The sequence below is a fragment of the Eleginops maclovinus genome, chromosome 3, assembly GCF_036324505.1.
Source record: "Eleginops maclovinus isolate JMC-PN-2008 ecotype Puerto Natales chromosome 3, JC_Emac_rtc_rv5, whole genome shotgun sequence".
In the NCBI taxonomy this organism is placed as follows: Eukaryota; Metazoa; Chordata; class Actinopteri; order Perciformes; family Eleginopidae; genus Eleginops; species Eleginops maclovinus.
In genome coordinates, this window is record NC_086351.1 from 3698856 (window position 1) to 3725650 (window position 26795).

Genomic DNA, 26795 nt, shown 5'->3' on the forward strand with positions numbered 1-26795 from the left:
AGATTCTCAGCTCTGATTTTAAGGCTAGTAAGCCCCATATTTCATCATGTTGTCATCTGGAACTCTCTCACACACACACACACACACACACACACACACACACACACACACACACACACACACACACACACACACGGACAACAAGAAATACTTCAGCCCTTCATCTATCTGTGGAAAAAGTTCCCGTTTCCTCCTTTCATTGATAAATCCATGTCGTCTAGGATAGAGTTTGTTGATATCACTGTGGTTCTCTGTTATGGTGAGTGCCTCAGATTTGCGGCCCCATTCCTCAGATTCTCGGCTCTGATTTTAAGTCCCATATTTCAGCATGTTGTCATCTGGGACTCACACACACATTTGGACAACTGAGGACTTTTTCTGAGATATCTAAGCCCTTCTTTCTCTCCGCACTAGGAACACATGTATCAGTTGCGTTGTGTCTCTCGTTCGGGACAGCTGCACTGGTCTGGCTCTCACTGAGATCTCCTCTGTGCCCACATATGCGCCCTACAAACCAGTGCATACTTACACCACGCCAGGCCATAAGTCACCCTCTCTCCACTGCCTCCCTCCTGCCAAACACACACACATGTACCCATGTCATCGCTGCTCTTGTTGCACCGTCTCCGCCCTGTTGTGCTAACTCCAGTCCACTATTCGCTCTGTTTCCATACATTCCCCCTCCCCGGCTCTCTCTCCACAACCCCCTTCCTCCCCTCCCCATCTTCTGTCACTACAGCTGTGTGTCAGCTGTCGGCCTGTCCCAGTCTAGTGTAGATGAAGCCGAAACACAGAAGGTCTACAGGGAAGACAGCCCGGCCTCTCTTGTCTCCCCCAGCTGTCACTCCCACTTCGGACTTCCACTTATCATGAAGTTCCTTTCCTCTCTCTAGCTTCACCACTGGAAATCTTTCCCAAACATGTCTCCAAAGTAAAACTGCAGGGGAATAGAGCAGTAAAATGTGCTTGTTTTCTTTGTATGATTCACTTTAACCCCGTCATTTTGAAAACACTGTAGATTCACGCTCTGTTGCCAGTGTTTTACTGGAGGTAAAAATGACTGTGGCTAAAACAAAGTCTACCCTCTAACAGTCCTTGACTAAAGAAATCTTAATTTAATGAAACTTGTACAATTATGACCAACAGTTGATGAGTTTTTCCTCAAAGAATCCTGCAAAAGCACCACTCTTAATCAGTGTTTATCGAAGATGTTCTCCTAAAGAGGATCTAATGCTCATGTTCAGGTTCATAGCAGTATTTAGTGCGTCTGTCACATGTCTCCATGCTTTAATGTTCAAAAATACTGCCTGTGCTGCAGCACCTCTTTTCACCCTCTGTCGGAAACCAGAGCCCAGTCTGCTCTGATTGGTTAGCTGGCCAGCTCTGTTGGGATTGGTCAACCGCTTAGCAATGTCCCTCCCCTTAGTCTATCACCTACAATGTGGTGGAACGCTAGCCAATAGAAGCACACGTGTTACGTTAATAAACAAAGGAGTCCAATGAAGAGAAACTCCCTTTTGGAGATTGTATTTTAGCCTTTGCAGACCATTTACATGCACTAAAACCTACATAAAAAGAACTTCTTAGTCAGCTCAGATTCGTCGATAGAGTTTCTCCACAAAGAATCCTGACCAAGCACCACTTTTTAAGTTTAAGTGTAGCCGACCTATTGAACTTGCAGCGGAGTGTGGGTGTGCTTTTGATTTTTAGGCTTTCATAACAACAAATGCTTAATGTCTGTGGTGTGGCGCTATGAGCAAACCATGAACTTTGCATTAGCGCAGACATGTTTGCATCCCTATTATTTAAAATTACTTTGACAACTGTTCTTCTCTCTCAAGCATTATTCTAAATGTTTCCAATCTCCAAAAAAGTTCAGCTTCATCTTATTGGTATTTAAAATTCTCCAACCGTTTGCTCCAAATACATTCCCCCCTATTAAGGACAAAGTGGATTTGAAATCGGTTTTGCAAACACAGAAGGAATCAAAAATGTTCTGGGAGTATATCGGGCCGGCTAATTATACCGTTGTCAATTACCAATATGTTTTCACCCTTTCTACAGGCAGAAAAGTACCTCTTCATTCTGCTGCCAGAGAGAAAAACAAATTAGTGTGTGAAAGTGGCCTTTGTTATATGGTTTTGCGCTCGCCCCTCTGGGATTTGGCCGATTTTCTGAGCTCAGCATGCAAAGCGTCGAGAGACAAATGACTGTGAGACATGCAACGTGCTTTATTAAATCGTGGGAGTTGAGTAATAGACGGAGATGGTGAGCTCTGCAGCCTCATTATGGAGCTTTATGTGCATTTGAAAAGAGGGCGTTTCAATAAAATCCGTAGTGGTTTGATGATGGTTGATGCAGTTTCTACAAGGACGTAATCCCAAAGTGGACGTAAATCTGAAAACCTCTGTTTTTTTTCCCTCCATCAGGTATGCCTGTGGACATCAGTGCAGCCCCACACAGGTAACCAGGTGTGTTGCTGCTGTCATGGCCTCGCCAACCCTGCAGCTGCTCCCTGTCGCTGTGGTCACTCTCCTGGTGGCGCTGGTGTCATCTTCAGGGGAGCATGAGTGGCAATTTAACCCAGGTAGGATGTTCTAAACCTGCATGCAACAGAGGCAAAAATCAGGACTGGGTGAAATGGAGGATATTTATACGTCGGTATTGATATTTTAGACTATTGATGCTTTCATAAAGTATTCACATATTGAGATTAATGATGAATAATCACCAGTATTGTGGATATAATGATCAGCGTTGGGACATTAAACATGTATTCCTTGGGCTGCTGGTTAGCTCAGTGGTTAGAGGAGGAGGCCCATGTGCTCATGCTGCCTAGTAGGCCAGTTCGACTCCCGAACCGGCCAAACAATTCAGGCAATGTCCTCCCGTCTGTCTCCCCCTTTCACTCTGACATTTCCAATAAAAGCCCTGTGGCCCAAAAATACCTTTATAAAAAAATGTATTCCTTCACAATAACTTCTCACCTGTAAAAGATCAGTCCCTAAATTTAAGAATTACAATATATAAATGTAACCTTTCTTCAGATTTTTTATAACTTAACTATAAAATGCAATGTAAAAATATCGACCAGATGGCCTTCACTAAAGTGTGTAATACGTAAGAAAACCGTGCTTCGTGATATATTGCCCTTTATCTTTAATGTATTGTAATCCTGCTAGTAATCCAAATGTTATCCTATTTAAAAGCTACCCATATTCTGATGACGTTTTTGTAAATATAACTGGGAGGTAGTACTGTTACGTAATACTGTTAAAAGTAATCTGTTACTTTCTGAAGCTGATTATGATTTGGGTATAGGCACATATTAAGATTTACAAATAGGTTTATCACTTTTCTTCAATGCAGCCGTAAAAAACCCTGGAAAAATCAACGCTTATACCATAACACGATACCTTAAAGACAAAGAGATCTAGTCTCACATACACACCTGATATAATATCAATATATCGACCAGCTATCACTACAATAATTACTACGGATTATATTCATAACCCATTTAATTTATAAAGCACTTTTTCTTAGTCTCTGCAGAGCCTTTAGAAAAACATTTAGTACAACAAAAGATGTGATGAAAGGAATTTAGAGAAAAGACCAATAAACAAAAGAGCAGAAAGCAGTTCGAACAAGTGATGGATAAATTGTTCCCCAATTTCTGTTTCTTTTCTCTTGTTTTTCTGTCCAAAAAGCACTTTAATTTAATGCCACCATCTCTGGATCGCACATTTGAAACCTCTCGTTCTCCTCCTCCGGGCGCAGCCGTCGCACGTCCTGCCGCTCCGACATTCTGCTCGCATTCTCAGATCAGTAAGGCTCATTCTGCGGCCGCTATCAACAGGCTATCCTGTGTCCCCCCTGTCTGCCAGCCAGTCGAGTGTAATAAGAGAATGAGATAGCCAACCTCCCCACCTCCTCCCCTCCCCAACCCTCCACCACTCTTCTGGCTCGCCAAGCCCGCTAATGCACAGGCAGCTCATGAAAGTGTCAGTCAAAATGTCGGGGTAGGGAGAGCATGAAGGCTTAGAGAGGCAACCAGGTGTAACCAGAGCAGAGCGTGTGCAGCGGTCGACCTTCAGGCTGCAGCAGCCAGGCCGTGAAGGAGAATACGGCTGAAAATATTGCTTATTATCCTAATAATATGATGGTTTTGTTTTTTGTTTTGATGCATCGCTTAGTCTCAGGGAAAGCATTGGAGAAATCCATTGTTTTGTTTGTGTTTATAAATGCCTTTTATAAGAGTTGAACCCATCAGTCAATATGAAGTAATTAGCAGGAGGATGGTTTCTGCATGTTTTATAGTGTGTATTTGGTAGATTTACTCTATAGATGTATTACTTCTACTGTTAGTAAGTATATTTACTGGTGCATTTCCTTCCTTCTGTAACACAACTTCCCAATCTGGGATCGATTAACTCAATCTAATCTAATTAACACATCTTATCTGCACTCATTTGAATGATCGCATTTGTAGGAACTCTATCAGTGTTGCACTCGTGATGGAGATGTTGAACAAATAATTGAGTTATCAGCTAATCATGCCCGCCTTAAATCTAGTAACTTGATTGATGAAAAGTAAACATTTGTAGATGGATTACCAGACTGTGATACAACACAGACAAACAGTTTGTTCAGAAGAGTAAATCTTGCCTCTTTGGGCAGGAAAGTTTAAATATAAGAAAAAAAGAAAGCGAAAGCAGAGGACACACAGAGGGAGAGACGGAGAGGTGAGAGGACTGCAGATGGCCGGGTGTCGACTGGCTGTGTGAGATGATGATGATGATGGTGATGTAATAAAATGGGCACCTGCTCACAGGGCGCAGATAAACTGTGTGTGTGTATCCGTGTGTGTTGCACCCGTTGGGGTTTTAGGGGTTTGTCATTCAGCCCAGCATTCCTGTCCACTGACTCAATGACAGAAACTGAGTTAGACACCCAGCCCACCCGCCTCTTTCTGTCACCCTCAGCCTCCCCTCCGTATCACTGTCAGGACCCCTTTCCACTTTATCACTCCCCAAACCCTCCCTTAGCCTCCCCCCCCCCCCATCTCCTCCTCTTGACTGACTTCAGAGCAGATAGCTGGGGCGTTGGGTAATCCCTGCCCGCGACCACACTATCTGGTGCTGCCGCTGGACTCGAGTCGTGGCAGATATCTGACAGTCTGCGTTCTTTCATTCGCTCTGCGGTTTCTCTCCGTCTTTTGTTCTTGTCCTACAAATCCCTGAGCTATGGTAACTGGAACAGGGGCTGCGCAGGAACGCTGGAGCCCAGAGGAAGTGGCTTTGTGTGGGACGGAGATCGAGGAAAAAGACAAAACGAGAAACAATAAAATGACAGGAAAGGTTTTACTGTAGAGACACCGCAGGTTCTTCCTTCCTGCAGCAGTCAGACCGCTCCCAGCACCGTGTCAGACAACAAGACAGACTGTAACAAATATCTTGGGCAATACTATTTCTTATGTGCCATGGTGTTGCACAAGATGGCAATATACACTTAAGTCCGAAAGAGCAATATAGATGAGAGCAACCCATCCGGGTACATTCCCTCTAGGCCATGGCCTCTTATTGGTCGAAAACGTTCGCTGTCCTTTAACTTAAATACAGATTGTGAGGTTTTCGTCCGTCACATGATAAAAGAAGGAGTACTGTGCATCTACAAGGATGCCTAATAGAGATGATCAACGTCAACATATGGTTACATTTAAATCAAAAGGAGATGGATGTCAGGCAGCAGGATTACCCCCGCTTTATCCTTGGCTTGTCAGTGTTTTATATTACAACGCAGCATCTACAGTCACTACGTTGACACTAAAACTGAGCACAATTTAGCTGTTTAGAGTTTCAAATACACGTACACGTTTGGATTTGGACCGGGTCCCGTTGATAACGATCTCTGGATGGCCTGAAGGCAAAGTTGTTTTTCTATCGTCCATGTTTCCAAGTGAAAGCAAAGAAAGATTGTAATGTTGTTTGACGTGCAATACACCACACAGCAGCTTTCAGGCGTTTATTTCTGCTTCGTGCCGGCTCTTTCCACTAGGCTGTGAATTAGCACTGCATTCATCTATACACTTATTTAATTTGCACTCTTTCTAATACAATATGTTGCACTTACCGGCTCCTCCAATACTTTCATGTGTTCACTTTTATTAAACTGCTCCTTATTTCTTTACCATGCTGAACTTTTTTTTACTTACATTTCGCTGTGTCCCGTAAATCACCCTGCTGTGGGACGAGTACATTATTTCAGATCCTGATTCCTCAGAACAGCTCACAGTATCTCACAGAGGGAACTTGTTACACTATGATTTCAGATTCATTTGAATCACGTTGTCATTTTCGACGGTGCAGAGCTGAGGAACAAGTGATGCAAACCCTACGATTACGTTATACACACACTCATTAGTACTGGCTGGACCTCCATCCTGTAAAAGAAATAAGAGTGGACAGGAACAATTAACTGCAGTTCCTCCTCTCTGTCTGGGTTATGGAGCATGAAGTCCGGAAGTTTTCCCAGAGATGACATAACAACATTATGCTCCGTGACCAATGATGGCTGTCGACAGTCTAATGGAAATATTAAGTTTCTCTTGGACATGTGCTCCACAGGGATGTTGCTCATGTCTGTCTCTCTCTCTCTCCCTCTCCCTCTCCCTCTCCCTCTCCCTCTCCCTCTCCTCTCTCCTCTCCTCTCCTCAATCTTCCCCCTGCAGCTCAGTGCCGTTACGCCCTGGGGATGGAGGATGGCACCATCCCAGACTCTGACATCACCGCCTCCAGCGCCTGGTCTGACTCCACTGAGGCCAAACATGGAAGGTAGGAAGTGTGTGTGTTTATATAAAGAGTGAGTTACTTAATACATTACTCCCGCCACAGTTATCAGGAGGCTTTTCCTGTAATCTCTCTGCACTTTGTGGGGTTACGGTCTTAAAACATGGACTGTATGCTTATTGTCCAACTCATTTTAGACTCTCATACAAGTCTGTACTTCTTCTTTGGGCTGCTTTCCAGTGAAGGCAGTTGTTAGGCGATGCAATAGCAACTTTTCCTGTAGGATATCTTGACGTTAAACCAGGTTTTCAGCTAAGGGATTTGCACATGCATCTGCAGCCAATAGGAACACCCTCTCTGACCTGTGAGTGGCCAACGTCTCCCATCACAGGCTAGATTTCCTAAAGCCCGAGCTTTAAAAACAGAGCCAAGAGGAGGTGTTCAAGTCCAGTTTTTCCCAGAACATTTGACTTACAAAATGCTGAAAGGTTATCATTGATTCTCTGCCCAGTGACGCCAAAAGATGACCCAGCTTTTTAAGATTATCTTTCATTTGAAGGACAATGGCATATTTGGATTCCTGGCAGTCATTTATTTGTTGCTGTGAGATAATGCAGAGCAGACTTTTCAGATTAGTTTCAAAACAACTGAATGCAATAGCATGACGGACATAAATTAATTTAGACTTGATGCTTACTGTGATGGATTACACAACTCCAGTGAGTCACAAGGCTGTGCTAATTGATGTAATACCATTCAGAACTAAAACCAAAGTTCATTTAAACTTGCCTAGAATCATGTTTTGTTCAAAAGGACATATTTTGCTCATTTTCAGATTCTCTTTGAATTATTATCTGTGTTATAAAGTGTACGTTATTATTATTAGGAAATAGACTTAAACATATGAGTGAAAAACCTCCCTTGGCATGTTTCCTTCAAACCGCTCCTTTGAATTTGTTGTTACTTAATAAGGGGTATTCAATAGTTTGAATTACGCCGAAATCTTTCCACCTTTTTGTCCAGAATTTTACAGTACGATATACGATTTGTAACTTAATGTTTATTTGATCTCTTTTCTAAAAGGTAAATTATCACATTAAAACAGGAACGGTCCAGATGCCATGTTGGCCATTTCACACAACCAGTAACCTGGAACATTGAATGATTGACTCACTGTACTTTATGGCAAATGATCTACTTTAAAAAATCAATAAGCCAAGTGGCAGTGGTTTGACTGGAATAATAATATTCTCGTACAGGAACACTTTACCGCAGACTGATTGTGTTCGTCTGGTGTTTTTTTCAGTCTGTTTGGCACCACGCTTAAGTGATTTGTCCGAGGTCTATTAGGTTATGATAAAAGATGATAGTGTGTGTCTTTGCCACCGGCTAATTATATTACCGCCATGTCTGTCTGGCAGTGAGGTGAGATCCATGAAAGCCGAGATAGGCCTGCAACATGCTAAAGCCATGCACTCGAACTCGAGGTTGTGTGTGTGTGTGTGTGTGTGTGTGTGTGTGTGTGTGTGTGTGTGTGTGTGTGTGTGTGTGTGTGTGTGTGTGTGTGTGTGTGTGTGTGTGTGTGTGTGTGTGTGTGTGTGTGTGTGTGTGTGTGTGTGTGTGTGTGTGTGTGTGTGTGTGTGTGTGTGTGTGTGTGTGTGTGTGTGTGTGTGTGTGTGTGTGTGTGTGTGTGTGTGTGTGTGTGTGTGTGTGTGTGTGTGTGTGTGTGTGTGTGTGTGTTCATTTGACTCTGTTGGTTTGTAAGGGCTGGGTCTCTTGGCTCAGTGTCTAACCATATGGAAATGATTGTTAGCCCAAGCTTTTTCTTTAAGACACACAGAGGACACACTGAGAGAGGTGCATCTCCGCAATGGTGTGCTGAAAGCTGCAGAGAAATTAATATGAAATGAGGGTTTCTGGGAAGGTGTAGAGCTGGTAGGTATTTTTTCTTGTTCAGCATATTGGTTTGAGGGAGTGGAGAAAAGTTGGAGGGGAAAAAGAGGAATGAGAACGAGGGGAGAGGGACGAATACTTGGCTGGTTTCTAGGTAGGGAACAGGGGAAAAATGAGGTACTTGGCAGAGCGTCGTGCTGTAATGGTACTCCTGCTGGCTACTGAAGAGCTCTGCCTCATTCCTCCTCATCCCTCCTCATCCCTCCATCACTTTGAGAGGCACTTATGTGTTGCTATCATCCTGCGGTTTAAGTCTGCATGATGTCAACCACCGAGGGGGACTGATTGAAATACTCTCGTCCCTGTCAGTGTGACCAAGTTGATAAAGTGATTTGTTTTGGCGGTTTGAGAAGCAGTTTTTATTTTGAGAGAAGCCTCGCAGTGGTCAGAGTTGCGGCCTGGCTCTCAAAGCTCCTCGTACGAATTGATCCGACGTCACAGTCACACCAAGCCAAGTCTGAGGTCTTCATGTGGCCAATGTGTGGTGGCAGTGTGGACTTCTTCTTCCCAGGCTGGATAAACAAAGGTCACACTGAGGGAAAACCTTTTCAGCGCTGAATGTGTGTGGTCAGGAGCTGCGAGGACAGATTGGTCCTGACACCAGATCTTGTTTTGAGGTTTAAAGAGCCAGTAATTTTCACTCTGCTCCTTTCATCCTCTCTTCATGTGAAGTTTCCTGCAGTCTCTCTCGCTCTACTGCCTACAGTGCGCCTGCAGCTATATACAGGGCTTCTCTCTCTCTCTCAGACTGCTGTGCCCAATTCAATGTTTGGCTGCTCTTGAATCAATGTATTTTTTGGTAGAGGAGGGCTTGTGTTTTGACTCTCAGTAGTGCCTCTGCGTTCTGCTGGCTCGGAGAGTTTTAATGTATTCGGTCTTGTTTTTGGTTTGTTTGCTTCCCTGAATGTTTGGGTGGTTGAACTTTTGCACATTTTTTATTTAAACATTTGGGGATGTTTTCTTGCTCTTATTGTGAACCAACTTTAACTGTGCTGTGTTTCTCGCAGGTTGAGTACTGGAGAGGGCGATGGAGCCTGGTGTCCTGCAGGATCCGTTTTCCCCGGGGGATCAGAATACCTTCAGGTCAGATACTCATTTTACGCTGCTCTGATTAGAAAACTTAGATTTGGTACCAAAAGGCCACACAGACCTCCACGAAGGGCTCCAATTTGAATGGGTTCTCCCTTGGCCCTTGTTACACTCCTCCACCAAGTTTCCGGTCAGTAGTTTCTCTGTAACCCTGCTGACCAACAAACCAACAAACCAATACATAACATCTTATAGCTAATATAAAAGGCAGTGCTTTAGAGATTTAATAACTTCATGATGAGTTTGTAGGCAGTGTGGTAGAGTGCATTTTGAGAAATATACAGTACTTGATGACGGTTTGATACGAGGATTGATACCGCTGTCATATCTGCGTACTAAATATGAAGCTGAAGCCAGAGGGAGATTAGCTTAGCCTAGCATAAAGACTAGCTAAGCCTGGCTAGTTTGCAGCAAGCTCTCCCAGCAGCTCTGTGCCTGAACAAATCCAACAGTTAATCCCCCTGAAGAAGTTTCCACCACTTGCTTTTAAAAATGAAGCTCCTCCTACAGACAAAACAACATCCGTGCATAATTTAGTATGTGAAATATTAATAATAAGGTTGCTTATGGAACTTGCTTAAGAGTACCCTCTTCTGTAAACCCCATTGGTAGCAGTTACTTCCTGTTTGGTACATGGCTACAGATGACGAGACAGATCGACAAAAATGTGTTAAAGTCAATTTATTGAGTCCATATTTATAAAACAATGTAAATGACGACAGTATGCGTATTTAAAAGACCAGAAATGACTCGTGTTAGCAGATTGCATGAATTTAGCACATGTATTTATTATGCTAAAATACTTAAAAAGGCCTGGGCTACAACAACTTGCATCTGTTGTGCCTGCAGGATGATATAAATAATACAACTTTAGAAACTAGAATGTGTCTGACCATTTCTTAACCTACTCTTAAAGACCCCCAGGACAAGCATGTTTCCCAAAATGTCCCACTACTCCTTTTAAACATTAAAAACTGTGATGCCTTCAGCTGTTTAGATGTTTTATCAGGGCTTACTTTATCTGTTTATCACTTTTAGTCTTTTTCTTAGTGACTGACTCGTATGCATTTCCTCTCTCCTGCAGGTCGACCTGCACAAACTGCACTTCCTGGCTCTGGTTGGTACCCAGGGTCGCCATGCCGACGGGCACGGGCAGGAGTTCGCCCGCAGTTATCGGCTCCGCTACTCACGAGACGGAGTGAAATGGATCACCTGGAAGGACCGCTGGGGCCGGGAGGTAATTAAAACGGAGCAGCCTCCTGTCTCTGAGCACCGATGAAGCACGGTGACATTCTGAATGCCATTGAATGAACTTTAAGGAAGATGGAGCAGCACAAAATGAAGTTCTCCTTTATTGATAGGAAACAGCTGCAAGTCCTGTGGGTGTTTAATATCAATGCCGTGTTCAACACAGAGGGCTGTATAATTCATCTGCTTTTGATTTATTTATTATTTTTTGGCGAGTGCAGCAGTCTGTCCCGGTGCCAGATAAACGTTGTCTTGTAACTTTTCTGTTCAGGCAAGTTTTCAACGCCATGCAATGATTGTCTGACCTTGTGCGGATAAAGGCTTCTTACTGTGTCCAATATTTTGTTTTGTGATAAGCTCTGCACTGTGTTTGTTTACAATACTACATTATAGCACGGGGGATTTAATGGTTTTCTTTTATACCTCCAAGAGCGGATATTTCAGGGAAGAAATCATACCGTTTGGTTCCCTCTTTCATTTCATTTCAGAACATTGCCAAACAACAAACAGATGAAACTCCAAAGTAAGTCTTTTGGTGCAGGCTGCTGCCACAATCTGCCAGAGGCTCACAAGCTTTTTAAAGCAGTCCTTTTTTTAACACCGAAGTGCATTAAAGATATAAGCCAGTTAATTTAAACTGTCCTTAGACAGAGAGAATGAGAAGACACACACTGAATACCAAGTCGGAGCCCTGAGGCGAGGTTAATTCAACCTCACAGATAACAGAGGAGAGCAGCGATGTACAGTGAGATTAAATATGTGTTTCTCCCTCCTCCAGGTGGTGTCGGGGAATGAGAACACCTACGATGTTGTCCTGAAGGACCTGGGCCCCCCCATAGTGGCCCGCATGGTGCGCTTCTACCCCCTCGCTGACCGGGTCATGAGTGTTTGCCTCCGGGTGGAGCTCTACGGTTGTCTGTGGAACGGTGAGTGATTTGTGTGGAGGTGATGGAGAGAAATGGAAACACCAAAGAAAGCTAATGTTCCTGCAGGACTCTTACTGTGAGTCTCTTTGAATAGAAGGGTCAGTTTAAAGAGACACTAGACTGATTTTGGAGGTTTCCCCTTTCCTGTAGTGTGTTATATAGGTTTTAGTGCATGTAAATGGTCTGCAAAAGCTAAAATTCCGTCCAGAGGGAGTTTCTCTCCCACACTTCCCCCTCCCCCTGCCTGAAACGCCTCCATTGGACTCCTTTGTTTACTTCATTAACATAATGACATCTCTATGTAACACTTGCACTTCTATTGGCTAGCGCTCCAGCGTATTATACGCAATAGGCTAAGGGGGCGGGACATCTCTAAGCGGTTGACCAATCATCAACAGAGCCGGCCAGCTAACCAATCAGAGCAGACTGGGCTCTGGTTTCAGACAGAGGGCTGCAGCACCTCCTTTTTTTTGAGAAAAATAAAGAGCTTTTTGAACATTAAAGCATGGAGACATGTCCCAGGAGAGACACAGAATACAAATATGAACCTGAACATGAGCATATAATGGCCCCTTTAATGAAATACAAAATGTTCCTCCTTCTGCGTTTGGTCTGTTATATTCCAGCGGTAAAATGTAACAAAGAAAATGTACTTAGGTATTCTACTTACTTTTTTGAGATCCACTATGTTTACTTTTGGCACACTTTATTTCTACTTTAGTTAAAAAGACATTTCTGCTTTTACTCAACTAAAGGATCCGAGTTCTTCTTCTACCACTGGTATATTCTGAGGCGTGCCCCCCGCCCCGATAAATTAGATCACATTACATATGTAGAATGTGACTAAATTCCCCATCACCCTCGATTTACTGAGATAGGATGGAAAAAGAAGGGTTTGTTTGATGCTAATGATTGCCAGCGCATGTTTTCTCCATACGTCCCATGAATTGATTTGTGGCATTTCATCAAGTTAACAGCCCCAGTGAGGGTTCTTTTCCCGGGTAACAAAAAAGCCACACAGTGATAAATTGTGTTGGTCTCCATGTTTCACAAAGCACACAACACTGACTAGCTGAGTATTTATGAGAGCCTCACCTCCTCTCCCCCATCCACCTCCCTCCTGCAGCATTAGGCCGCCTGTAAATCAGAACTGTCGCACAGGCTAAAATCCTCAGATCCCGCTCTGTGTCTTTGGGGAGGCCATCTCTGAAATATTCACTGCAGCTCAGTCCCCCCCACAAGCCAGAGATTATACAGGATTTACTGAATGTCAGGTTTTACACACATTCGGCCTCTCATCTCATCCGGTATCAGATAGCGGAGGCGGCACGGTGTCTTTCCTGTGTTTATTGTTCTACATTCTATTTCGGACCTGCACTCTCTCATATGAAACACACATGTAAGAGCGTAATCACATCCACAGACTTTTATGTGCAAACAGAGCATACTGCCCACATAGTGTAAATCCCGTGTGAAGCGTTGTTTATTATGGGTAGCAGAGCAGCGGGCTGTAGTGTCTGCTGCTGACGTCACCTCTGCTCTCATGGAGCGGGCTGATTAGCTGTATATTGGAGCGGGAGGCTTCAGTTTCACCGGTTAATGTTGGCTGGGACTTTGCGGGCCCGGGCAGCGGACCTCTCTGTTTGTTTTACTACTTAAAAACCATCTGCAGCAGTTTGCCCGTGGCAGCGATCACTGCTTTAAAGCTGCTAACGTAATAATGAACAGCTTCAGATGCAGCAGCTCTGTCTTCTAAAAACTGAAATATGTTTTGTATTACCACATCACATGAATGATCTTGAACACATGTACATATTTCCCCATCCTCTCAGATGGTTTGAAGGCTTACACGGTTCCAGTGGGTCACGTCATGCACCTCTCTGGCTTGCCTGTCTATCTGAATGACTCCACCTATGATGGGAGCACCGAGCAAGGGTAAGATATTCAGCCTCTCTCTTGGCTTTCTCTGTTTCACCATTTCATTTCTATGTATGAGAAGGTATCTCATCTCCATGCATTCCTATAAGTTGCTGCTTTTGGATTTTGGACCTGCATGGAAATGTGTGATGAAACAGATTTAGGTTTTGACTGAAAATTGCATTTTTTTTTGGTGCAAATATGATCACAATAATCCTTCAGAAGAGGTTACGGTGAACATTGCGGAGGGATCAGTGGAATATCCAACTCTCATCACATCTGTTAGCACTGAAGTGGGGACTCAGCCAAATCCTTCCTTGAAAGTTTATTCTGGTGTCCGCCTAATCGAAAGGGAATGACATTATTTCTGTAAGTTGCTCGGGGATTTGAGGCGTGTTTCCTGGCCGTAATGTTTTGGCAGGGAGTGAAGGAGGGGTGAACACGGAGTTGGTGGGGGTCCTGCACTAGCATGGGCTGTGAGGGTAATGGGGCTGAAATATTTTGCTAGCCAGTAAGCTAACACGTTTGATGTAATCCAGACTTATCTGTAGCAGATGTGTGTAGTTAGTCTGTGTGTGAGTATATGTGTGCATGTGCATCTATGTACATGTGCTTATTTATGCACCCTGAATACATTTGGAAATAGAAAGTGAAGGGCAGTCCACCACGTGCAGCACTATTCCTGCACAAAACTACACGGTAACTCTGTGCGGTTTAATTTACATTAGTATAGGATCCTTGAGAGCAGCTTGAGCACATATTTATATCTGAGAGAAATGTTTATGTTGGCATGACAGATTACATAGTTGTTGAATATCATTCAAACTTATACCGGCGTTTGTGTATATTCATATAAGGGAGCTATGTCAATGTTATGTTTCTGTTATAAGTGCTATATCATATATATACAAGGAATTCTCTTCTGTGAATAGTGGTGCAAACTTAAACACAATAAAAGGGAATAAATTGGAAGAGAAAGATGAAAAATAACCAGAATATTTACACTGAAAGTTGCTAAAAACTCAGTACAGTGAATATATGCAAAATACAGTTTATTATATTTGAAGTGGAAGGCTGTGCTGATTTTCCACAAGATAGTGTTGTACAGAACTGAGCAAAATCTTGATATTCTGGAGTCCACAGGAAAAAATACTCAGTTAAATTTACATTTCACATTTAAAAAAATGTGTGTGTGTGTGTGTGTGTGTGTGTGTGTGTGTGTGTGTGTGTGTGTGTGTGTGTGTGTGTGTGTGTGTGTGTGTGTGTGTGTGTGTGTGTGTGTGTGTGTGTGTGTGTGTGTGTGTGTGTGTGTGTGTGTGTAGGATGCAGTTCGGAGGCCTGGGTCAGCTGTGCGACGGCGTCCTGGGAGGAGACGACTTCATGCAGACTAAAGAGCTGAGGGTTTGGCCCGGGTACGACTACCTGGGCTGGAGCCGGGAAGCCCTCGGGCAGGGCAGCGTGGATATCGAGTTCGACTTTGAGAAGCCACGCGTGTTCCACAACATGCAGGTAGGCAGGGAAAGTGTGTGTGTTGTGTCATTGTGAAGTCTCAGACAGTGTGGCGCGACCTGTAAATAAATAAATCACCAGCTGAGATGTCATCAAGGCTAAAGTTTGTCCTTTGTTTAAATATCCCTTTAATGTGGATTGCGAGGCTCTGTGTCTGTTTGTCCACCAATAACAGATCATGAAGAATCTCAAGGGTTCGCAATCATCTCACTTGTTCTAAATTAGGTGTTATGTGTGAATGAATGAGTGTTATGCAGGACATTGTCATCCCATTTTGTCTGTGATATTGATTCAAAAACACAGTCTGTGGCCTTGCAGTTAAGGCACATACTGTACCTATAAAAAGTAAATCTATGAGTTGCAATTTATTCCTTTCTTTCCATTTTCCCCGCTTGGGTCGCCCATCCTCTCAAAGTAAAACTAATCTCAAAGAACAAGAGCTGTTCCCAAAGCATCTTGTTCCAGTCGTACACTTTGTCCTTTTCGGTGCCCTCTGAGTGGAATAAGGTCCTGTGTAAATAACATTGCTTCCCCTTAGACGAGATGATTAGATTTGAGAGCAGCTTCATGCATAAATCTGCATATTAAAGAAGTGTGGCTGATTATATTGAACTTTTACAACTCCTTTTATGTTTTAAAATGTGGCCCCGTTAATGATAACCATGTATTATGCAGACAAAGCCCTTTTTTATAATTAACACCTTGATTTGGTTAATTAATTTAACTCATCGAGAGAAGCATGCTGTTGAGTTTATGGCAGGACATTAGGCTGAGATTCCTTCTGCATCTGATGAAACTCCTTAGCAATTCTCCAACCCGCACGACCTCTCAAACGAACTCCAGTGGCAGAGTTATGAGTCTCGTCAGAAAGCAACGCTCTCTGCAGCCATTTAATTAGTTTTAATATGCCATTGTTTATCATGGGACAGACTCGCTGGGTGCCACCGCGGGTTGCATCACAGTTTTGTTTGTGCGTCTGTGTGGCTTTTGGGGTTAGTTTGTGGCGCAACAGCGGGGGAACGATAATATGAAGCAACCCAGTTTGAGTTATAACTGTGTTGTCTGGTTGGACGTGGGTAGGAATGTCGGTCAGGGTGGGATTTGTCCTCTACATGCATATTGAACAGTCCCCCGAGTCTGTGTCAGCGGGACATGTAATCTTTCAGTGGGTTTTGGTTTTGACTGCGATCCAACATTTCTAAAATGTTTTCTCAGCTCTTTTTCTCTCGTCGCATATTCATTGTTATTCCGGCGTTTCTCAGTTACCTTTTTGAATGGTTCCCAGCGGTATTCCCAGTGTGTTTCCTGCCTTTTCCCCCGGGGTTGCCCTCACTAACCTCAGCTGACACACACCGTTATGCTGGCCTGACAGAGCGGATATGTCAGACACACAGGTCAAGTAAATAGAGAGTGGGAACCTGAACCTAATTCAGGCTTGACTTGTGTGTGTAGTTCCTAAACCTGCACCTCATCACGCTCCCAAAGGGAACTCTGCTCTCCTGTTACTCATGACATACACTTCCTGCAGGACCTTTAACAGACTGCGAACACCCTCTGATTTGCCTTTGTAGAGATCGAGTTCTGTCCTCTAGGGGATTGATGTAACTTCTCATTGTAAGTGCAAGTGAAAGACGGGGGAAACGGAAAGATCAGAGGGAGCTCACAATGTAAGATTTACGATGAAACAAGCGAAACATAACTAATGCAGCGTCCTGTTCTCCAATTAAGCTGTGTGTAGGTCATTGGAGCTGCTGTCCCTAAAGGAGGAGTGAATTACTTTAGTTATGTTGACTTAATAGACCCCGTACCGCTAACGCTAACATATAATACACGCCATCAGCCCCTCGTTCTGTCCCCTTTCAGATATAATCGCTTAACTCAGAATATGGTGCAGCTGTTCTTCCTGCTTCTTGTGTGTGTGTGTGTGTGTGTGTGTGTGTGTGTGTGTGTGTGTGTGTGTGTGTGTGTGTGTGTGTGTTTTACCATGTGGATTAGGTTAGTGTGGCTAGCCTTCTTGTAAGTGTGAGGTTAATATCTAACCGGTCACCCTTTGCTCTGTAAAAAAAACCTCCCACCATCTCCTTACCATCCTATCGCTGAGGTCTACTCTTGCTTGTTGAATGCCCTCCTCCATCTTCCTCCACGTCCCTCCCTCTCCTCTTCCTCCCTCCAGCCACGATGACGCCTCGTATATTACATCAGCTTTTATGGATTCCTCTCTCTTTGGCCTTTGTCTGCTTGTAAAAAAACAGTAAAGATGCATCATCCGCTCTCCTCCATCAGTCTCCTGTCATCGTTTCTTTTCCCCCTCCTGTGTCTCATTTTGATAACTTTTATTCTTGCTCAGCTCTTAGTCGTGCCAAAGCAATTACGGTTGAACGGGATGAAAATGTCTCATTAATTTCTGTGAGTTAATTGAATCTCTTTATGTCTCCAGGAGTTATGAATGATTAGAGCCCTGTTTCCCCTGAGTTTGTCACATGTTTGAAGATAATTAAAGGTCTAACATCATCTTCCCTTCGTCTTCATCCTCTAGGTGCATAGTAACAACCGCCACACTCAGGGCGTGCGGGTCTTCAGCAAAGTGGAGTGTCTCTTTAAGCCCAGCATCCTGCAGCCCTGGTCCCCTGCTCTCACGCTGCCCGTGCCCCTGGAGGATCTGAAGGATCCGTCCTCACGACCCCTCACCCTCCCGCTAGGCGGCCGGCCCGCTCAGATCCTCCGCTGCAAATTCTACTTTGCTGATCGATGGCTGCTCATCAGCGAGATATCCTTCCTCTCTGGTAAGAAACGGGATGAAGTGATCACTTTGTTTCTCCCCCCTTAGCTTTGGTGCCCCTGGTCATACATTACCTTAAACATTAATCATCACCACATTTTATTTAACTTGAGCTGTAAAGAATATCTCAGACTACTGGTTTACACTTATAGCTGCAGTGAATACACAAAGAATAGAAACTGATAAATGTATTTGAAAATCTACGTTTTGACAATTTGGGGTGGTTTTCTACCATCTGATGTATGAAAGTAATCTAGAGTGACCCATTCAGATCATATGGAGGTCATTTTTGACCCTCATATGTGTTACACAGTTGATTAAATCACTCAAAGCTATTTTCACATGCCTACTTACAGGAATTTTGAAGCAATCAAATGTAAAACACATTATTTATGAGAAGAGGAAAACTGTCAGATTTGACCCGAGGGTTAAATGTGAGGTTGTGTTTCTGACAGGCAGAGGTTCTTCTCTCGAGGCTTTGGAGGTCATGTAGGGATTTGGCATTGCACAAAGAATGTGATAAAGATTTTCAGTTCCTGGGTTTCAAATCCAACCAGCATTCTGTACAATGAAACGTTTGTCCTTGCTGTGTGCTTTTAATTGATTTAAGATATGAGAACGTCTTTTAAAGAAGACCTTGTTCGGTACTGGCAGGGGTTCAACACCAGACATTACTTAGTTGTGCTCAAGAAAAACATTTGATCTGCCTACCGTGAAATGATATATCTGTTGTTATATAGTCCCTCCTAATACACTTAAGGTTGATCAGAATCAGAAAGTAAAAAATGCCGTTGGATTTGTTTTCCTGTTGTTTTATCTTCCCGACCCACCTGTTCACGGGCTGAGACAGACAGGCAGCAGACACAAAGGCAGTTTGGATATCTTCTGGCAGAGATTGAGTCCTCTATCTGATTGGGAGTCGGGCCGAGGGATCCTCTGCTCCTCTCCAAATGAGATTGCCGAGACTAATTAAACTGTCCTCTCCACTCACAAACTCAGTCAGTCAGTTTAGCGTGACAAGAATCAGCAAAGTGCTACGTGATCGCATCGTCCTCAGGTAGCTGGAATCAATTTACCCAGCAGCGGCCTGGCAGGTCCGTCTGCTGGACTCGTGTCAGACAAGAACTGTGGCACCAGCAGCCACACTGATCTACCTCCAAGGTCCTTGTGGAAAAGCTTGAATCTAAAAAGCTCCCACAAACGTATGAGCAACTTTTCAAAACTACTAGACGATGTGAGGTGTGTCACTCTTCTTCAGACGCCGGGTTATAATTCAATACATGAATTTGTTACCTCTTTCACATCTCCCTCTCTCCAGCACCTTGTAGTTCTCGTCTGGATGATGATTTTGCCATCTGTCACAGGAAATCTATTGCTGCAAATGGACCACCAAAGCTAGCCTGTTTAACAGCATGATCTTTTAATGTTACTTGATTTGAACAATGATTTCGTCCTCTGTTATCAGAGCGGTTCATATTTAGCAACATGTGCACCGACTCACAGACAATCAAGCAATCTTTTAAGTATTCAAGCAAGCAGTATTTTTTTTTCAAACGCAGATTATCAAAACTGGCTAGTTATTTTGGGTTGTCCAGTAGAGATACTCAATATCTGATCTTTGCACGTTAACTTTATTTAAAATGTATACATTTTTATAACCGTAGTTAAAGAGAACATCAAGTTAGTAGCGTATGATGCCTATTTTTTGACCCTTCAACAGTGTTTCATTTGTTAGATAGCCTATAGATTTTTTTCTTCAAGGTCATCTGTATATTTTCTACTCTCTAAAGCAGGTTTATTTCTTTTTATTTTTGAGATGTTTCTATTTTAGAATTGTTTATTGCTACTCTTTAAATGTTTTATTATGTGCAATGGTTTTTTTTATGCTGCTGCAACAAAAAAAAACGTTTTGTTACTGTGATGGTTCGGGGGCTGCCTTATAGCTCAGCGGACGCAGGTTTGAATCCAGCAGTGTGGTCCCCTTTCAACTCTGTCATTCTCAAATCAAGGCTACTGGAAAAAAAGTACATTCACTGGACAAATAAGGAGAGTACTCCAACCTATGCTACATGTATTAGCTCAGTTTATGTGGCGTGTCCAAACCAAAGAGAAAACAGAATCAAACTTTAACAGGACGGATGATGCTGTCCCTGAGACATTATTGAAAATGGGCTCAACCAAAGGAAATGTGACCTATTTCACATGACGCAAAACAATGCAATCTCCATAATTAAATGTGTAGCATTGAAGGAATTTGATCATAAATTGAAACTTCTTTGTCCGCTTTTGACACTTTTGAAAACCTCCACACCACAGACTGTGTTGTTGCCTCCAACAGTTTGCACACGTTATGGGCCTGTCTTCTCGTGCATGCCTACTGTCATCGTTCAGATTTGTCAATAAGGAATGCATCGAGTCACAAACATCATTAAAATCATAATGTCGTGTTTGTCTGCAAACACAACCAGCTGTGACCAACACCAGTGTTTCCTAATACCGGGGACCACAGGACGGTGCGTTGTTCCATATGGAATCCTCCTAACCCTATAAAACATGATGGATTTTCATTAAAAACCCCCCTCCTTCTCTCTCTTCCGCTTTTCCTCCTTTTTCCAGAGCGGTTTGACGTGGATGTCACAGAGACGGATTCATTTACTCCGCATCTTCCCAAGATTCCTTCCACCAGTTCCTCTGCTCCTCCTGTCAACCTCACCTCCTCCTCTCCCACGTCGAACTCCTCCAACTCCACCTCCGATGCGTCCGGTGAGTCCTACCTCTGCTCCACCATCTTCCTTTCTCTTCACCCCCTCATCTTCTTGTATTCACTCTCTCTGTCGTTCGACCAACCATTCTCTCTCAGTTGTCTCCCTTTTCATCCCTCACTGCTTCATGTGCATTACAGCCCCCCCCCCTTGCTTCTCTAATTCCCCTGATCTCCCCCCTCATCACCTCCACTCTCGGTGCCCGTCACTTTCTCCGCAGTAGTGATAAGTGCGAGTGTGTCGGCAGTGTATCGAAGCCTTGAGTCTGAAGTAGAGCCCGAGGCAGGCGGGGCCAGAGGAGCCTCCCTCTTTATCACAAGCTCTGAAATCCTATGGCCTGGAGCCCGGCATTTGCTGAACCTTATTCAACACCGGATGCTTATCTTAAAAAGTTAATTTAACTTAAAGGGCAGGAGGAATCTTGTCTTAAAGTAAAGGTTAAATATTTTATTTCGTCTCTCAGCCGGACTGCTCAAAAGTTGGCATAAACTTTTGGAATTTACATAACGAAATGAAATCCAGAATCCTGCTATCCATGATTTCCTCTCCTCATCACATTCTTCCTGAGTCTTCACCCCCTTTCTCACACATTCCTCCTTTGTCCATCCCTCGCTCCTCCAGAACCCCCTCCCACCAACATGACGGACACCACCGGTAACTGGACGCTGTCAGGTGAGAGAGCAAATAAAAATAAGGAACAGACAAAGACAGATGAACCCGGCTCTTCCGCTCTGGCCCTCCTCCAGCATCTGAAACTGTCCGTCTGAGAGTATGAAGTGTAACGGAGGAGGGGCCACAGGCTTTGGCTCTCCGCTCTGTCCCGTGGGTTTGAAGATATACAGCTGTAGGAAAAACACTAACAGAGCTATAGCACATTTATATTTATGTACAATAACAACTTGGCTTCCTGCGGTCTCACAAAATGCATGTTGTTTTTCGGGGGAACACTGCTAAACAAAGACAGGCTTTTAAAAATGAAAAAGCTGGAAATGGTTCTCGCTGCTTTGTCCTCGTGACCGGCTTTGGTTGAGCGGCTTTGTTTGGGTTTATTTATTACCCGCATGGTGTTGAACTGACAAACGAGAGGGGGAGAAAGCGTTTGTGGGGTGTGGAATCGGTTGGCTTCTAAGTGTGTGCTTGCAGGTGTATATTTCTGTTTACACATGAAGCGTTTTATATGGCATGTGTGCTATTCGTTCCAAACCGTCACTTACTGTTAGAGTGGTTTGGGTTTAGTTCATCCCTCACCCAAACAACATGCCACATCTTGAGCCTTTGTGGGAGAAAAAATGACTAGATGATTAATATTTAACTCTGTAGCCGTCCACATTCTGTTCTCAAAGCAGCGTGCAAAGAGAAGCCCTGTGGTATGAGCGGGCGTACTGGACTCTACCTCCCACACAAAATCCCCGTAATATGTTTAATAAGCCTGATGAAAGTGTGTGTGTGTGTGTGTGTCTGCTCTGAAAGGGCTTATGCTCTCAGACCCAACAGTGCATTAACACACCGAAAAATAGACAGTGTAGCATGGTATTCTGCACACATCACTTCAGACCTACTAAGAACTGCAGCTTGGAGTCAATCAAGCGGCAGAAACTCCTAACATTTCTGCCTCTGTTTCTGCTCCTCAACATGCAGAATTTGGTGGTAACACTCCCAGGGCGGGACTTCCTGTGGCCAAAGATGACGGCAGTAATACCGCTATTCTGATTGGCTGCTTGGTGGGCATCATCCTGCTGCTACTGGCCGTGATCGCTGTCATTCTGTGGAGGCAGTACTGGAAAAAGATCCTGGGCAAGGTGAGTCTAAAGAGGTCACATGCAAGTGGCAAAAGTCGACTTCTCAACACAAGCTGTTTGCTGTGCTGGTTGCAAAATGGTGGGACGAGCTCTGCATTTATGTCAGGACTACACATCTCCTGTAGACTTAAATACCCATCTGTTTCCACTGCACCTTGGCTATTAAAGTCTAAAAAAAAAAGTAAACCTTTTGTAGTACGCTCTGGCTTACTGAGAGCTAATGTACACTCAGGCTTCCTGCTGCTTCACTTTGGGTAAAAGCGTTGGCTAAAAAAACTTAACGACCACTTAGCTTTTTGCAAATTAATGCCAAGTGGCGTAAATATGCAAATGAGTGCAGGATCATCAACTTTTTAGCACGTTTTAGAGCTAATGCTTGCTACTTTTAATTGAGAAAGTGTCAGCGAAACAGCACAGGATACACTGCATTTGGACTTGTGTGGAGGCTTCCTTCGGTGGCAGTTGCGTTGTGAACTTGAGGTTTAAGGAAACCATTATAACCCCGATGGTGTCATTCTCCTCATTGTGCAGTCAACATTAACTTTATAATTACACGTTTAGGATAAAAACGTTTCTATTGCCACATTAAGTAGGAGTTAGTATTTAGCTGTAGCTGTAATTAGAGATGGGTGGTGCTGTGATAGATCTGTCTAGACCGTTCGGAGCTCAAACCCACTGACAGGCTTCTGTTTGAAGTCTGTTTTAAAAGTGAGTTTTTCCTATGATTCAGTCCAAAAGCAGGCAGGTTATCATAGTGACGGATGCCAAATTGCCCATAGGTGAATGTGAGGATTAGAGCCATTTTTACTTTCACAGGATTATTGTTGTTTGATTATTTTTCTCCTGTTTTTTAGATTTATACATGCATACCCAATTATTAAAAGTGGTTATTAACTTCGGTTAGGTATGAAAGGGAAGTAGAGGCAGTGTTTTTATATTAGAGTGGACTAAAACTCGGTTGAGGTGGAGGAAGAGACATCACAAAATAAAAAAGGACTGCAGAAGTAGTCGCTGCAGTAGCTGAAATGCTCATTTGCCCTTTTAATATAAATTGGTCCTTTCACAGAAATAGGTTTACAGGATGATGCTGCTAACCTTGCTTGTTAGCTTAGCTTGTTGTACTGAAAGACTATCAAGTGTACTGTAAATACCTTTTAGACAAGCAGGTATTTTCTTACCATATTTAGTGTTTAAAAGGGGGCGGTGGTGGCAAAGTGCTACCGTGGTGTCCCTGGAAGGCACCGTTCCCTACACTGCTCCCTGGGTGCCGTACATATGGCAGCCCACTGCTCCTAACACTAGGATGGGTCAAATGCAGAATTCTCAATGTCCCCACAGGGATTAATAAAAGTTAATCTTATCTTAAATTTAATTACTTAATTAATATCACTAATGCTAGTTAGCTCATAGCATTGTGTTTGCTGCGCCTTGCTCTTCTCCAGCTCCACCCTCTCATCCAAACGTGGCCACCAAAAAGAACAAGATGCTGACATCCAAAATGCCAAAATGGACACAAATAAGTTCAATAGGAAGGACATACTGTATCTGTGTAGCCTCAGTATGCATCCAGTTACTATCTAGCTACTACATTTTCTAAACCGGAAGCCTTTAGGATTGATTTTAAAGGTATATGTCAGCCATGTGATGACTTGGCATAACCCGCCTCGTGCCAAAAGTCAACTGGGTCCAACTCCAGCCACTCATGACCCTGTTAAGGATAGGTAGCTATAGATGATGGATGAATGTAACTAGCAATATTCCTCATGCCGTCGTGGTTTCAGTAGATAAACTTCTGCAGCATCTGTCTCTAAGATAGTTACCACCCTTGTTGCGTTGGAGGTAAATGAAGTTGTTTGTGTTCACCTCATCTATTTGCTTTTCCAGAAACATTTCCTGGTTCCTCTCGGTAATCCATAGTCCTTCTCTTTCAACAGCTTTCACTTTAATTGCGTCCCACAGAATAAATAACCCTGAATGAGAAAACGTTTCTTGTGTGATTAGGCTGAACGAAACGGTCCCTCTTTTTGTGAGTGATTGATGGCAGGCAGAGATAACAACTGCCGCTCTTTTGGCAGACTACCTCTGGATCTCCATCTGGATGTTGTTGTCGGAATCTTTCATAAATTTAGTTCGAATTGTTTAAAGATTAAAGGCTTTTTCCACAGTTTGGTCACCATCTGCGTTAGGGATTCAAATGATGCACTAAAACTCAGCTGCCAGTATATTAAATACAGGTAGGTCCCACTAATGCAGTCTAATACAACTATCCTGCAATAATCCTACAGTAATGGAGGTTATGTTTAGTTTCGATTCGTTTTAAAGTAGATGAAGTCAACCCCTCTGTACTTCACATTTTATCCCTCATGAATGTGGGGATTATTGCCAGGCTTTTATCAGTCTGAACCGCCCTGTACCTGATAAACTGGCAACTGTGCGTTCATTGCCTGCATCTTGTGTTTTGTTTTGGAGCTGCAATGAATACTGAATGGAAAAAAAAATAATAAATAACTTTTTTTGACAAGTTTAAATAATTTTTGTGCAAAAATTGCCCAGAAATGCTGTTTTCAGCCTCTTAAATTTGGATATTTTCAGTTTTCTTATTTATATCACAATACAGTGAATATCTTTTGGTGTTAGATTGGCATAACAAGTTAAATAAACCTTTGCTGGACATATTTCACATTTTTTAACGTATATCTGGCATATAATAAACCAATCGAGAGATAAATCCTTAAGAAAGATCGTAGAAATAACGTGAGTATCCCCCCCCTCAGGCGCAGGGCAGTCTGTCCAGTGACGAGCTGCGGGTTCACCTGTCAGTTCCCTTGGACAACGTGGTGATCAACAACACACACAGCTACTCGAGCCGCTACCAGCGCATACACACCTTCCCAGACGACCGCGACCACGACCGAGAGGCAGAGGGAGAATACCAGGAGCCCAGCGCCCTGCTGCGGCCGCGGGACTACAGGGAGAGCACAGGTGAGCTACAAACAACTAAATAAGACTCGGTTTATAATGATATTAATAAAGCTTTATAGTAGTGTATGTATGTATGTATGTATGTATTTATATATATATATATATAGCACTTTTTTATACACCAGTTGAAGCTCAAAGTGCTTCGATAACAAACCTTTTTGCACACACGCACCATAAAAGCATAACATAAGTCACAGAAGAAGGTTAAAAAGTTATGATTAAAATAAATAATGATCCCTCACTGTAAAAAAAAAAGGAAGACATGAGTGAATAAATACAATTAAATACAAAAAAATAAAAAGCAAATGTAAAGATTAAGATAAGACCAATTTATTAGACTTTGTAACTAATAAAACTATATAATATAAATACAAATAAAACCTCTAAGATAAATGATTTATTAAAACAATATAAAAATGAATAAATAATAAAGATTAAAGGTCAACTTAAAGGGGATGTCGCTAATAAACAGCTAATCTAAAAAGCTGGTGTTTTAAAAATGTCCACTGATCAATGGAGTACATTATACGATATCGTTGTTAGAGGTTAGCGGTTAAGTCCAAAAGAAATCTAGTTTAGTTAAGTAGCGTGACATAGAACATGCTGTCGTAGTAAAACATACCACATGTGAAATATATGTTGGCAGAGATTGATCGACCACATGCAGAGGAACATGTGAAACAATGAAACTTCCCATATGTGCAGAATTAAAATATTTGCCCAACATAAATGTGGTTTGTGCAGACTGCTCTGTGTTCCTGCCGTCCCATCCTCCCTTTGTGGATCGTATCAAAAAGTAAACTGTAAAAGTATCGGGGGAAAATGTGGCATGCATATAAAAAAACCACAGTGGTATTACATTGAATTTCAGCACACCAAACAAAAGTGAATCAAACACCCTGCGAGGAAGAGCGCCTCCAAGAAGATGCACAGGCAAGAAGCGAGCACAAAGGAGCTATTGTTCCGAGGAAAGGGAGAAGCGGGAGGAGAAAAAGAGGAGTAGAAAGAGAGAGGCATTCTTTCGCTTGTATTGCACCACAGGA

General features: G+C 43.1%; 1 protein-coding gene across 5 annotated transcripts in view; it reads left to right on the forward strand.

The window, feature by feature from the left end:
• ddr1 (discoidin domain receptor tyrosine kinase 1) overlaps positions 1 to 26795 on the forward strand; it is a 52446-nt gene that overhangs the window by 16950 nt on the left and 8701 nt on the right. For 4 of the 5 annotated variants that reach the window (XM_063878268.1, XM_063878266.1, XM_063878269.1 and 1 more), the window contains exons 2-13: positions 2430 to 2587; positions 6731 to 6833; positions 9749 to 9824; positions 10915 to 11067; positions 11857 to 12004; positions 13837 to 13939; positions 15244 to 15430; positions 17967 to 18213; positions 20826 to 20972; positions 21593 to 21643; positions 22610 to 22770; positions 25545 to 25752. In XM_063878268.1, coding sequence (XP_063734338.1) covers positions 2488 to 2587; positions 6731 to 6833; positions 9749 to 9824; positions 10915 to 11067; positions 11857 to 12004; positions 13837 to 13939; positions 15244 to 15430; positions 17967 to 18213; positions 20826 to 20972; positions 21593 to 21643; positions 22610 to 22770; positions 25545 to 25752 — 1684 coding nt within the window. In that variant the 5' untranslated portion in view covers positions 2430 to 2487. The remainder of the gene's footprint in view (positions 1 to 2429; positions 2588 to 6730; positions 6834 to 9748; positions 9825 to 10914; positions 11068 to 11856; positions 12005 to 13836; positions 13940 to 15243; positions 15431 to 17966; positions 18214 to 20825; positions 20973 to 21592; positions 21644 to 22609; positions 22771 to 25544; positions 25753 to 26795) is intronic. The other variant, XM_063878267.1, reaches the window with a different exon arrangement.